Genomic DNA, 13,662 nt, shown 5'->3' with positions numbered 1-13,662 from the left:
TAATTTTACATATAATAATTAAATTTTAAAAATATATATATATTTTAATATGATTATATATATATATATATATAATTATTATATATATATATAACATATATAATAATATTATAACATATACTATACATGTACATGTACAGAATGTAAGTACAGTACATGTAATACATTACATGTACATGTAATGTCCCGTACATTACATGACATGACATGACATGAATGTACATGTACATGACAATACATGTACATGTAATTACATACACAAACACACACCCCACACACATGATATATATATATTATATATATATATATATAAAATATTATAATATAGTGGTGTGTTGGGTGTGTTGTGTGTGTGTGTGTGTGTGTGTGTGTTGTGGTGTTGTGTGTGTGTGGTATGATTAAGATATGTGTATATTTTTAAGATACATATATAAATATAATAATAAAATTTAAAATAATATATATATATTATTTTTTAATATATATATAATTTAATAAATATAAACTTTAATACTTTTAATACATTTAATACATTTATATACTTTTATAAAATTTAATACATAATACATTTAAATTTATATAAATATACATTATAAATTATTTAATTATTTAATTATTTAAAATTATTTATATATATGTGTATGGTATGTATGTTATTATAAATTTATATATTTTATATATTAATATATATAAATAAATTTTTATATATATATATAAATATATATATAGAAATAATATACTATATATTTTATATAATATATATATAAATTATATAATAATAATATAATATAAATTTATAATATATATATATAATTATATATATATAATATAAATATAAAATTCTCAATATATTATAATAGATATATAGTATATTTTATGTATAATGTATATATATGTATATAATGTATATATTATATATGTATATATATGTATATAAGATATTATGTAAAATATGTATATCATCATAAAGGGGGGCTAACGCCGAGGGGGGCCCATGGCCGCATCCACCTTTCTTCCCCACCCACGGGGATCCCCGGGCGAGTCTCCAGGGGGCCCAACGGCCCATTTTAGTTCCTCGCGAAGGCTCGCGAGTGCCCAAGCCATGATCTCCTAGGAGTCCCACAGGTCTCCCCCCCCCGGGTTGTCTGCGAGAGAAAAACTATGGGCAGGGTCGTCCATGGGGAGGCGAGCTGGGGCCCCCATAGCCTGATTTTGGCGACCCCGGAATGCAAGAAAGGTCCCATGCCAGTCTCACGGTGCAACCGCCGGTTGGACACGTGGGCCCTCCCAAACTGAAACCCCATGACCCGGCGAAGGGACTGTTACAAAGGCATCAAGGGAGATCCAAGGCACTGGGTAGGCCAGGTTTTGTTCCATAGAGCAAAACTGGGGGGTATCAAGCCCTTTAAGACACGCCGCTGGTCCTTGCATAGGAACCGACATCCCAAAAGCTCTTTTTGATCGGTCAGGTCCTGTTTCCAGACCAATCCGTCTCGACTTTCCCGGTCTGACAACCCCGAGAATGGCTACGCTCCAAGGTTGTAAAAAATTTTTTTGACTTTAAGTCCTCGCCGCAAGCATGGATCGATTTTAACGGGTTTTCCCCCCAACAGGCCCCCAAAGCCGAATCTTGGTCGGTCCCGGAGGGCCCTAGGCCCAGGGGCTTCGCTCATGCTAAAGCACAAGAGCCACCACAAGTGACCCAAGGACCAGATAGGATGGCAACATCTCGGCAAATCAAGGTCCGAGACCTTAATATGCCTAGTGTTTTCCGCACTGACTTTGGCTAGTAGTCGCCCCTTATCCAGTCCATGAAGTGTTGAAAAGGGGGGGCAAGGAACAGCTTGCCCCACCCTGAAATTTAAAAGGGAAGAAGTTTACAAACCCCCCCACCTTTTCAGACTTTAGTACCCGTATAGAGGCTTGCTATCAGGCCAAAATCGTGTTTGGGAAATTCCCCCGAGCCCAGGATCTCCCATGCGATTCCCGAGCACCGGGCAAAAAAGCCTTCTTTAGGTCGATGAGGCTGCAAGCAACCCAACCCAAATCAACGGCGTTCCACAAAAACCGAAGCGTAGTATACGGGTTTAAAGTGGGCTGCCAGGAGTAAAACCGATGCTCCCGGGCTCTGGTGCCCAGTAGGGGTTGCGGATCCCTTTTAGAAAATGTGGGGGAAAACCCTTTCTGGTATGCTGAGCAGTGTAATGCCCGGTAGTTGTACGTCCACGTCCCCTTTTTCCCCCCCCGAGAGGGAGACCCCGCCCCCAGCAGGTCAGGGGGGAAAGGTACCCGACTGCCAAATGGGAGTCAGGATGTAGCAGGCCCCGGCCCTAGGGTTTACCCCAGCCTTTTGCAGTTTAGCGGGATAACTTTTGCCTGCAGCTTTCCCACCTCAGTTGGAAATCGCCAGCCTAACCTTGTTTGGGGAGGGGTTTCCCGCTGAGGGTGGGGCCGGGGACAGGGACTGAGAACGCTGCTGCAAGCTAAAATGTTGGGGGGTTTCCCCCTGGTTTCAACTGTTTAAAAAAACTGCCCAACGTTCCCGAAACCCCAAAAATGATCTGAGATGATCGTCCATCCGCTGATCGGACGCGCATCGTGAGGAGGGCTTAGGGTTTAGTTTTCTGAGGGGGTTTGGAGGCAGGGCGAAGGCATTTACCAAAAAAGGCTTCGACCTCCAGCAGATTCCCGAGCACGCCTTTTCCCCCCTTTGCAGTGTCCGAGCCCTACGCACCATGGGAAGAAGCAAGACTTGATTTCCCTTCAGCCCAGCCTTTCGACACGCTTCAGTGGCCTAAGTCTCCCGGGGGAGGGATTTTGCCTTTTCCGGGCGAGCCAATGGGCCCTGGCTGTTTTTGAGGTTACGGCTTTAAGGACCCCACAGAGCAATGGGTCCTTAGGGGGTTGGTTTTTGTGAGTCGGTCAGGACTGCCCGGGGGAACCCACGGGAAACTCCCCCTCCCTTTGTCTGTCCAAGTGAAAACCTGGGTGGCCATGGAGGGACGGGGAGTTTTTAAGGGACCCCCGCAGGGGGGCCCCAAGCGCCATGGCGGTGCCCCAGAATCAGCACTCCCCGGGAAACCCCCGCAGTTTTGGGGGACCTCCAGCGTGTGACAAGAAAGTGGTCGATTCCTTGGCCCCCTACCCCTTTTTTGTATAATATGTATTAAGTATATAGTATATATATTTAAAAATTTTGAAATATATGCTATAATGCATATAATGCATAATATGCTTATATGCAAAATATGCATATATATGCTATAAATTATATGTATATATATTATAATATATATAAATTTTAAAATATTTATATATAATATAATATATAATATATATATATATAATTTATTATAAAATATATGTTTTAATTGTATATATATGTATATATAATGTAAATAAGTATATAGTATTTTAAGAAATTATATGAAATATAAATATATACAATAAAAATAAAAAATAAAAAAATAAAAAATAAATAAATAAATTTATTATAATTATATAAATAATATAATTATAATATATATAAAATAATATATATATATATATATATTTTTAACACATATACATATAAGTTAATATGATATCTTTTATCTATCTATCACATTATCTATCATTATTTTCTATTTTTTATATTTACATAAATATTAAAAATAATTTTAGTATATTTTTTTATAAAGTACAAACAATATACATAAAATAAATAACATATATATGCACAAAATAGGAAATCTTCAGTCATAAGTAGTAGCATTTCCTTTGGGGGCTCTGTTTTTAAATTTCCTTTAACACAGGAACCAGAAGAGTTTATCCCAAGAATTGCTGGGGAAACCTGGCCTACCTTTTTACCCTTTTCCCTCGTTTTTTATGAAGAAACACTTTTTTTTGTTCCCTTCACTAGATAATATTACAAATACTAACCAAAACAAACAATGACAAAAATAATAATGAAAAAAATAAGAATAGTATAATAAGAATAAGAAAAGAATAGTAAAGAAAATAAATAAGACAATGATGCTGAAAAAAAACAAAAAAGAGGTTAACAACATAAAACATAAACAGAAATGAAACCTTCTATCCCCAAAAAAATTTCATGAATGAGGTAAACAGGTGAACTAAAGTAAGCCGAGCAAAAGACCTCGCTTTTATCAATTTAGAACAAAATTAAAAAAACACCCGGAGACAAAGCAAAACCAGCCAGTGGGGAATAATCTTTTGGCTGACTTACCACATGACTCCACCGGTTCAGCAGCTGTCATGCCTCCCACGCCCCACAGTAGACTGGGAGCGCCCTCCAACCTGCCAGCGCCCGGGTGAGCGCGCCCAGACATCACAGCTGCATCCTGCCCACATCCCCTTTCTATTTTTTTAGGCTAGTTTAGGTGTTCTTATATCGTTGAAACAATGAAAATAAATCATCAGGGGAAAAATAAAAAAATTTACTTTTAACCCTTTCATTGAAAAAAAACCTGTTTTAGAAATTTTAAAATAAAAGGGGAAAACAATTACCCGAATGTTTTTAAAAAACGAGTTTTAAAAGCACAGGGAGAGGGGTTCGTTTTTTTAAATTTTGCTGGTCAAGTGTGCAAAGAGTCTCCCCGCCCCAATTTCCCTTCAACAAAAGAAAAAAAAACAAAAAAAAAGCATTTTTTTCAGTTATTGTACAGGGAAAAAGAAAACAGCAATTAAAAACTGTCGTAAATATATTTAAGATGTTTTTCCTTTCAAATGTAGGATTTTTATGTCATAATAATAAACCCCACATCATTCACAGGGCAAACACCTTTTTTCAAAACATCTTTTACATACTCAAATTAAAAATATTTCAACCCCTTTTCCAAAAAACTTTTGGGTGGAAAGAATAATTCCCCACCCTTTAATTTTAACGGGTTTTTCCAATTCTTCAAAAAACTGAAGTATAAAATGGGGGGTTGTAAGGATTTTATTTTCAAAATTCAAAAAAAATCTTACAAAAGTAATTTCGTAACTGAAAATAGGAGACCATGCCTTCAGTCCTCTTAGCAGATTGTATTTAAATCTTTGTTCTAATTTTTTCATGGTTATACTGATACTTTTACAGAGTACATGTTCAGTCTGTAACTAGGTTTTTTTCAGACAAAAAGTAACCAGTGTGGTACATGAACCTAAGGGGGGACCCCCGGACTAGTCTCCCCTCCACAAACCCAATAAATTAAATTTCACCCTACTTGAATTTAAAAAAAGAGAAGGATAGAACACTACCTCCCCCGGTCGGGTGAAAAACTGGGCCGGCGCATACGAGGTGCACCCAACTAAAAAAACCAAAGGAAAAAGCTGCTGAAGGTAACGGCTGTGCATATTTGTTCTCCCTCACTGGAAGATAAGACCCATAAAAAAATCAGTTCAGTTTCCTTCATTACCAAAAAATATACAAAAAAAAAATAATATAGTAAAAAAAAGAAAAACCCTTTCCTCCATCTACAGTAAAAGGACCTTTCATAAAAAATTATGTTACGTCGGGTTTTCGGGGAAAAATTTGACTGCAACCAATATCCTAAAAAAATAAAAAAAATTTTAAAAAATAAAATGATGTAATAAGACATTATCAATAAAATAAAATATAAGAATAAAAAAAACCATTATAGGAATGTAATTTAAACCGAAAAAAAGAAAAGTAAAGAACGGAAAGAAAAAGAAACGAAAAATACGGTAATGAAAAAATATAAATAGAAATATAATATAGTAGCAGAATAATTTTAAAATAATACTTTATTTCATTTCATCTTATTATTAAAATTATCAAAAAATAATTAAACGTAAAAAATATTTATAATAATGTTATGGGAATTTTAAAAAAAAAATTTAAAATAACTTTTAAAATTATAAAAATAAATAAAAAAATTAAAAATAATAAAATTTAAAAAATAAAAAAAATAAAAAAATTTTAAAAAAATAAGAAGAAAAAGAAAAAGAAAAAAGAAGAAGGAGAAAAAAAGAAAAGAATAAAAAAAAAATGAAAATTCACGCCAGTCACCAAACGAACCGCATTATCCATAACAAAAATAAATCCAGGCTTTCATCTTACCCCCCTTTCCCCCCCCTTTTACCACGGTTTCATGCGGGGTACTGAAACAGAGAGGGGAAGGGGGAAAAGGCGCTGAAAAAGACAGGGGCCTGATGCGCCCCGTCATTTCCCCACGTGTGAAACGGGTGTGGAAAAAACCGGGATGGGGGTTGAAAAAAAAACGGTCATCCGATAGCGCTTTTTCCCTAGTTTGGAATTGGGCGCCATCTTGTTAATCCTAATTTTTCATTCCTTTCACTAAATTGCTGGCCAAACTTTAATCTAAAAAAGTGACAGCACAAGATTTTTTTTGACATTTTTTCAACCAGTGAATTTTTTTTCCATTCATAAACATCAAAGCGCGAACCCCCTACCTGCGATCGGGACACGCAAAAAGGCCCAAGCCCGATTCCACACCCAAAACCCAAAGGGATAATTCCTCCCCCAGCCAACCAAAGTTGAAGAGCGAACCTTCTTGTAAGACCCGACATTCCCATTCCATTCTGCTCTTTTCAACCCCGGGAAAAAAAAAATTTTATTTGAAATAGCTTTATATTATACTATCATTATAGCTCATTATCATATATCTCAGGATATCATTATTATCATTCTATCATACCCTCGATACCACTGAACATCCCACTAAATTATCAAAATTCTTATCAACACAGTTTTCCATTTTTTAAATTATCATATTCAACTTACATTTTAATCATTGTTTTTTACAGTAGCATCACTACAATTTCTGACAAAATTTTTAAAAAAAAAATATAATTTAAAAAAAAACATTCCCTACCTGTTCCAGCAAAGACCCCGGGTTTTAGATGGCCAAAGGGAATAACGGGTTGGTGGCCTCGAAGCTGCGTTGGCACCCTTGGGGCACATGATCGGAACCTTCACATGCTGTGCACTGTAACAATGCATAATTTTTGTTCATTTTTGAAAAAAACTTCATTTTTACTTTAAACTATTATTAAGCAGAGTTCTAGATATTCAATTTGTACACCAACCAAAAAAAAGAAATTGAATAAATATCCTTTTTCTATTTGAAACAATAGCCCTTTCAAAAGAAACACCAAAAAAAAAAGAAAATATAGGGGGAAAAAAATATTTGCAGCTCCTACCCGCCCTATATTCTGAAACCCCCGGGAAGAGGACTCTGGGGGACTACCCACACTGTGTAGACCATCCTCAGCCCCCCAATAACATGTGGGTACATTCCCTCAAGAAATCCCCGCAAACATGGAATATGGTGATTTTTAAGAAAAAAAATAAATAAAAAAAAAATAAAAAATATCATCATTTCAATAAGAAAACTCTTTTGTGGTTAGCCCCTTTAAACCGAGGGTTTTTACCTCTAAATTCTTTTTCACCTTAAAAAATATAAAAAAGAAAAGCTTACCACATAGTCAAGGTCTAGAACTCACTTAAAATGGAGACCATTTTTTGTAGGGTAGAGATTTTTAACCAAGAATAACGGGGGTCCTCCCCTTCGTCTGAGTCCAAACCTTTGTGCCGCCTTTTCCCCCAAAAGAAGCTAGCAAGCAACAGTTGCTACTCCTTCTAGCACGAACTGGTCCCCTTTCCCAAAAAGGGGAAAAAGCTGAGTAAACTTTCCTAAATTTTCAAAAATATTTCAAAAAAATGAAAATTTTAGCCCAATTTCCCTGACTTTCTAATCAAATCTTCCTGCTGGGGTTTAACGTAACATCCCCACTCGATGGGAAAAAAACACGGACAAAATCCGTCGTGAAAAACCCCTGAGATCTTTTTTCTTGGTCATGCAAAGCTGGCCCTTACATACACGTGGAAAGAAATAAGAAGGAGGGAAAATTATTTTTATTAAGGGAATCATCAAAAATTTAGAAATCATTTAAAAAAAAAAATCTTTAAAATTATGAAGTTTTATCATGAAAAACAGTGCCACATTTTTTTAAAGAAAAAAATGTCACTTTTTTCTTTTTTTTTTTTTTTTCAACTCAATCGGTTTTTTAAAGGTTCTCTTATGCATCAAAATACTGATTATGTAACAAATAAGGTAATCTTCCTTACCATCCTGCCTTCCAGCATGCCTAATAGGATTTGGAATAATGCCACTTGCTGTAAAGGCAGCTAGTGTAACAGAGCCATCATGATGCCCAGTGATCATGAGGTCACACACACCATGCAGAGGAGCCTCAAGTGCTGTTATGATGCTGCTACTTGTCCATGCTGCCACAGTGCTACCTGTAATGGAATATGGCCTTACAATGTACAAAGTGTAATACTACATCTTTCAATATAATTTCATAAAAAGATAAAATATTCATGCAGCAGTAGTATCTAGATCATCATTAGTATTCCTAGTCATTGCCCTCTACCAACCCACCAGTCAAACACTGGACAAAAGAAGTTCACACTTACTGTTCAATGGCCATATATTGAGAACATTCTCAGAAGATGCAGCGATGTGCCGTCCAGTTGGTAATGCCACCACATGTTCTATGGCAGGAGGGTTGACTGAATAGTTGCTGTCATTCTCATCCTGTTGGAACACTAATGTGTGTTCTTGGCAGGCATGAGAACGCTGACTCACCTTCCAAGTTCTTACTGAGCCATCGTGTCCACTGCCAAAGGAATCCTTCTATGAGATATTTTTATAATCTTGAATATGTGACAATATTATAGACATGGCAATAAATTAGATAGGGCTTTTGGCATATACATTTTTTTTCTTATTCTTCCCTTCAACCTCTTATTTACACTCAAAGCTGCAAGTACAGTACAAGACTTCAAAATCAACAAAACTAATGATCTCAAAGCTAACAATGAAAATAAAGAAAATTCACACGATTTAAATCCAAAACCCTAAATATTAACAAATCACTGATATCTAATCTTAAAAGAATTCAAAGAATATTAACCTGGTAACAAGCAAGTTCTTTCCTGGCATCCAGAGGGCCCTCGAAGCACATGCAGTATGCCCTTCTAGGTAAGAAGTTGGCACACGTGGCAGAGCTCCTGTGAAGTCAGCTGCACTACTGATGTTAGGCCCCGGAAAATCACTACAGTGCTCAGCCAACTGTGCACGACCTCCAATGCATTCAACCTAAAAAGAACACTGATGTAGTAAACATGTCCAGGGGTATAGAAAAGAAAAGAAAAAAGAAAAGAAAAGAAAAGAAAAGAAAAGAAAAGAAAACAAAGAGTGAGAGAGAGAGGAGAGAGAGAGAGAGAGAGAGAGAGAGAGAGAGAGAGAGAGAGAGAGAGAGAGAGAGAGAGAGAGATGTGTATGAAGCCAAAAAAGTTATCTAACAATGACTGACATGAAGTCACTTTTTATACAATGCCAATTTCAAAAATAAAAATTACAGACTTTACATACCACAACAGTTCACCTAAATATACAACTCTAAAACCATGAGCTTGTCCAGTAACTAACCAGCTGAGTTGCAGCCCATTGACGGTGTGAATGTGGAAGGCGCGTGGACAGGATGCAAGCGGCAAGGGCATTAGCGAGTTGAATTCCAGGGTCTCCCTGTCCCCCACTGGCTGTCACTGGAGATGTTACAGCTTCTCCTGAAGAGAGGATAAAATCATTTGATAAGAGGAACCATTCTCAACAAAGTAAGATATATGAAGTCGAACACATATTTTCTTATGTAATTAGTGTTAATAATATATTTCGAAATGAAGTATAAGGCAATAATGGCATCATTTATCTATTGGCTATATATATTAGAAAGAATTTTCCTTTATTGCAATCTCAAATACCCTGCAAATTTAACTGACCAATAAACTTGAGATCTTAAATTCCAAATACTAAACTTTAAAGGAAAAATTATACTAACCTACAAAAAATCCAAAACTGACCTGAAATATCATACCTTTACAGACAAACAAAACTAATAACCCAGATATATCTTACCTTTCCCTGCCAAATGGATAAGGGAGGAATTGGCAGCCAAGAGGGATACGAGAGCCTGCGTCACGGGAAAGCTCGTCTGGTGCATGGCGGAGGCATTCTGGCAGCCTCGCCTTTCCTCACAAAGCGTCACATCGACATCTTCTTCTCCTGATCCTCCAACAATGTCTCCACTGGACATGCCCATGGCTGCTACCATCAAGTGCTGGAAATCACACGACAATTACATTCTGCTATACTATCTAAAAGATGAATTGCAAACATTTTATATCTGATCATCAGACATTTTAATTATTTTGTATCTATGTACATCTTTAAGAGAAAATATAGATCTGTGTTCCTGAAATTTTTCCAATTACCTTCATATTTAGTCACAGATATAAAAGATATTTGACTACCTGTTGAACTGGGCATATAAGATTTATATAGCACTTGCTAGGATAAAACCAATAATACTTGACCTAAGCATTAAAACCACAAAGCCTTGAACAGCACCTGTGTACACAAATGTAGAAGCAGTTTGGCTGCATCTGTGTCGTTCTGGGCAAGAGCACCAATAGCATCACTCAAGTGTGCGAGGCTTGTGGTGATGTCTGTTGGCTGTAGCACTGCACCAGTCGTCCGGGCAGAGCCATCAAGTGGTACACGTCCTTCAAGAAAAAAACAAACAAACTCCACTAATAATAATTAGATCACCATTATGACCGCAAGCCATGCAAACTGGGAAGACCTAATTGTGTGTGTGTGTGAAATATAGTGTTTATATATATATATATATAGTATATATATATATATTATTATATATATATATATTAATATATATATATATATATATATATATATATATATGTATATAATAATATATGTATTATTTATATATATTATATATACATATGTATAGATAGATAGATAAATAGATAAATAGATAAATAGATAGATAGATAAATAGATATGCATAAAACATGAAAACAAAACATCCCTTAACATGCTGCTCCTACCTTGAGCAACCAGCCACATCAATCGGACAAGGAGGCGAACATCGCAGAGCCCCAGGGCATTCAGCCCAGCCCACAGATCACAAGACCCTCCACTCAGGGCAAGGAGAGACAGAGCTCGCATCACAACGGCACGAGCTATGGTGACCCTGAGGGCGTGTGTGGTGCGCCGGAGAGCGGAGATTCTTGCAATCGGGGAGGTGAGAGCAGCAGCCTGTTCTCCCAGGCTTCGATCAGGTACAGCAGTTATGTTGCTATCACGCGGTCGAGCTCCGGAAGCTGTTTAGATAAAGCAGTTTATTTTGTTAAGATCTGAAAGGTGGCTAAAGAAACGAGATATTTGTATGAATGCATTACAAAGATACCTAGCAGCGAAAGGCAGGTGATTGAGGGTGACGGAGAGGAGGAGGAGGAGGAGGAGGAGGAGGAGGAGGAGGAGGAGGAGGAGGAGGAGGAGAAAGAGGAGGAGAGGAGGAGGAGGATGAGGAGGAGGAGGAGGAGGAGGATGGAGGAGGAGGAGGAGGAGGAGGAGGAGGAGGAGGAGGAGAAAAGAGGAGGAGGAGGAGGAGGAGGAGGAAAGGAGAAAGAGGAGGAGGAAGAAAGGGGAGGGAGGAAGGGGCAGGGGGTGGGGGGAGAGGGAGAGGGAGAGGGAGAGGGAGAGGGAGAGGGAGAGGGAGAGGGAGAGGGAGAGGGAAAGGTAAGGGAAATGAAAGGGGAGACAGAAAGGGAAAGGGGAAGAGGAAAAAGAAGATAATAACAAGGTGAAATAATCAGGCTTTCACAAAAATGTAGAGTCCCGACATACTGTTCGTGGCTTCAGAGGATTCGCCAATGTTTGAGACAAGCGTGGTCGACCCAAGGGGGTCCGGGCGAGGGAAAGGCATGGGGTCCGGTATGGGCCTTCTGTCTGTGAGCCCGAGACGCGAAGCTATCACACTGTAATTGGTCATCTTCAGGTCAATCTCATTCATGCTCAGACCGTCATCTGGAACCAAGAGATTTTGCCTTGTTATAACTATATTCAATTATAATCTAAGATTACTTCTCTGACAATATAGACATGGGTAAATGTAGCCATTGCTGCAGTTTTTTGTCATCTATGCAAAATTAATAATAACAATAATTATATAATAATCTTGGTAAGACCTGCTGAAACTCTAACACATAAATTGTGCACACGCAGACACGCATATGCACACACACAGGCACATGCACACGCACACGCACACACACATGCATGCACACGCACACACACACACACACACAAGAGACTTTACCTTCCATGGTGGCAAGAGGAGCTGGAGCCAAGTCAGGGGCTAGGACTGTAGTCAAGTCCCGCAGCCGATCTTGCCCCTCGCCTGAGCCCCCAGAACCCCCAATGCTACTGCTGCCCCCTGCATGCTGCTCCTGACACACCTCGCATAAGATGTACGTCCCACCTGGAGAAATCCAAGAAGTGTTATAAGATGTACGTCCCACCTGGAGAAATCCAAGAAGTGTTAGAGATTAAAATCAATACAAGCAATATTGTTAATCTAAACCTTCTTCAAAGTACCTATTATTAGTAGCTCTGAATGATTCAGTACAACGCATTTTATGCAAACCTTTTAATACACTGACAAATTGACTGTAAAGCATTCATAATGCAAAAGTGAAATATAGTAAATCAAAAGTTGCCACTACTTCTGTCGCCAAAAGTACGGGTTAGGCCTCTCTAAACCTATAACCTAGATGCATTTTGCAGACCAGAAATTCAAGACCATAGAAATGGGGTGCCAAAATATCTTCCATGTCTTTATAATAACTTCATTGTTATCACAGTCTTACTGTAGACAATAAAAGCAAATGTGATACAGCAGTGCAACCAGCCAGAAATGACCATCATGCAGCCAAAAATTCTGCTGTACTTCACTGACTGACACAGGAGGTGGCCAAAGATAATGTTGGATATGAGAAGCTACTGAACCAAAGACTTTTAGATCAGGGAGGCCCAATTTTCCATAATTTGATTAGCAGTTACTGCAATAACCTAAATTAGAAGCATCTAATTGATGAAAGTGAAGCACAGGTAGAGGCAAATCATACTTGGCAGAAAAATAAAATAAAATCCACTTACCAATAAGCGTACCGCAAACGCCAGCCATCCAGGGCCGGGCACAACCAGGGTGGGCAACTCGCATGTGTTGACGGAGGTTGCTTGTGGCATGGTGACAAACTTCACAGATGCTGAGAGTCCTGTCCCCATCATTATTTGTTGCTACCTTCAAGATCAATAATATGCATAATAATAATAATGATTCATCTGCAATGCTGGCAAATCTTCATGTACATAGATAGATAGGTTGCTCCACCCACATCTTGTGAAGCTTTTTCCTTAAAACATTATTCATATTCTCACAAGCTACCTATCAGAACTAAGTGAACAACTCGATCATGTATCATTTTTGATGTTTTTGTTGCATGCATACTGCAACTTTCCTCAAAGAATTCTTTAAAAATAGCTGATGTCCAAACCAAATAATTCAGTCTAAATACCCACTACAAATAAACTTCCAGATTGGTTTTTGGTACTTCTTTTTTATTGTATCATAATCCCAAATGCATCATTACTCAATGAATCTAAGATCTTGCCTCCATCAAAGCCCTCCATTCTCGATCCCTGGATGCAGATAAGGCAGAAGATCCCTGCATAGAGTCTGGCCCAACAGAGCCGCACAACC

At 37.9% G+C, this 13,662-nt stretch overlaps 1 protein-coding gene across 1 annotated transcript; it reads right to left on the bottom strand.

Moving 5' to 3' along the window:
• Positions 1 to 7,580: 7,580 nt before the first annotated feature.
• LOC119596635 (probable E3 ubiquitin-protein ligase HERC1) lies at positions 7,581 to 13,662 on the bottom strand. Its single transcript, XM_037945972.1, has 12 exons — positions 13,574 to 13,662; positions 13,059 to 13,203; positions 12,220 to 12,381; positions 11,748 to 11,927; positions 10,946 to 11,221; positions 10,443 to 10,597; positions 9,951 to 10,152; positions 9,465 to 9,601; positions 8,947 to 9,131; positions 8,447 to 8,649; positions 8,063 to 8,269; positions 7,581 to 7,660 (listed from the first exon to the last, which is right to left on the bottom strand). The coding sequence occupies exons 1-12, from the start codon at positions 13,631 to 13,633 to the stop codon at positions 7,581 to 7,583; spliced, it is 1,992 nt and encodes a 663-aa protein (XP_037801900.1). The 5' UTR covers positions 13,634 to 13,662.

The sequence above is a fragment of the Penaeus monodon genome, chromosome 38 (genome assembly GCF_015228065.2).
Source record: "Penaeus monodon isolate SGIC_2016 chromosome 38, NSTDA_Pmon_1, whole genome shotgun sequence".
NCBI lineage: Eukaryota > Metazoa > Arthropoda > Malacostraca > Decapoda > Penaeidae > Penaeus > Penaeus monodon.
Note: the sequence above shows the minus strand (reverse complement) of the source record. Positions and strands in the feature narration are given on the sequence as shown.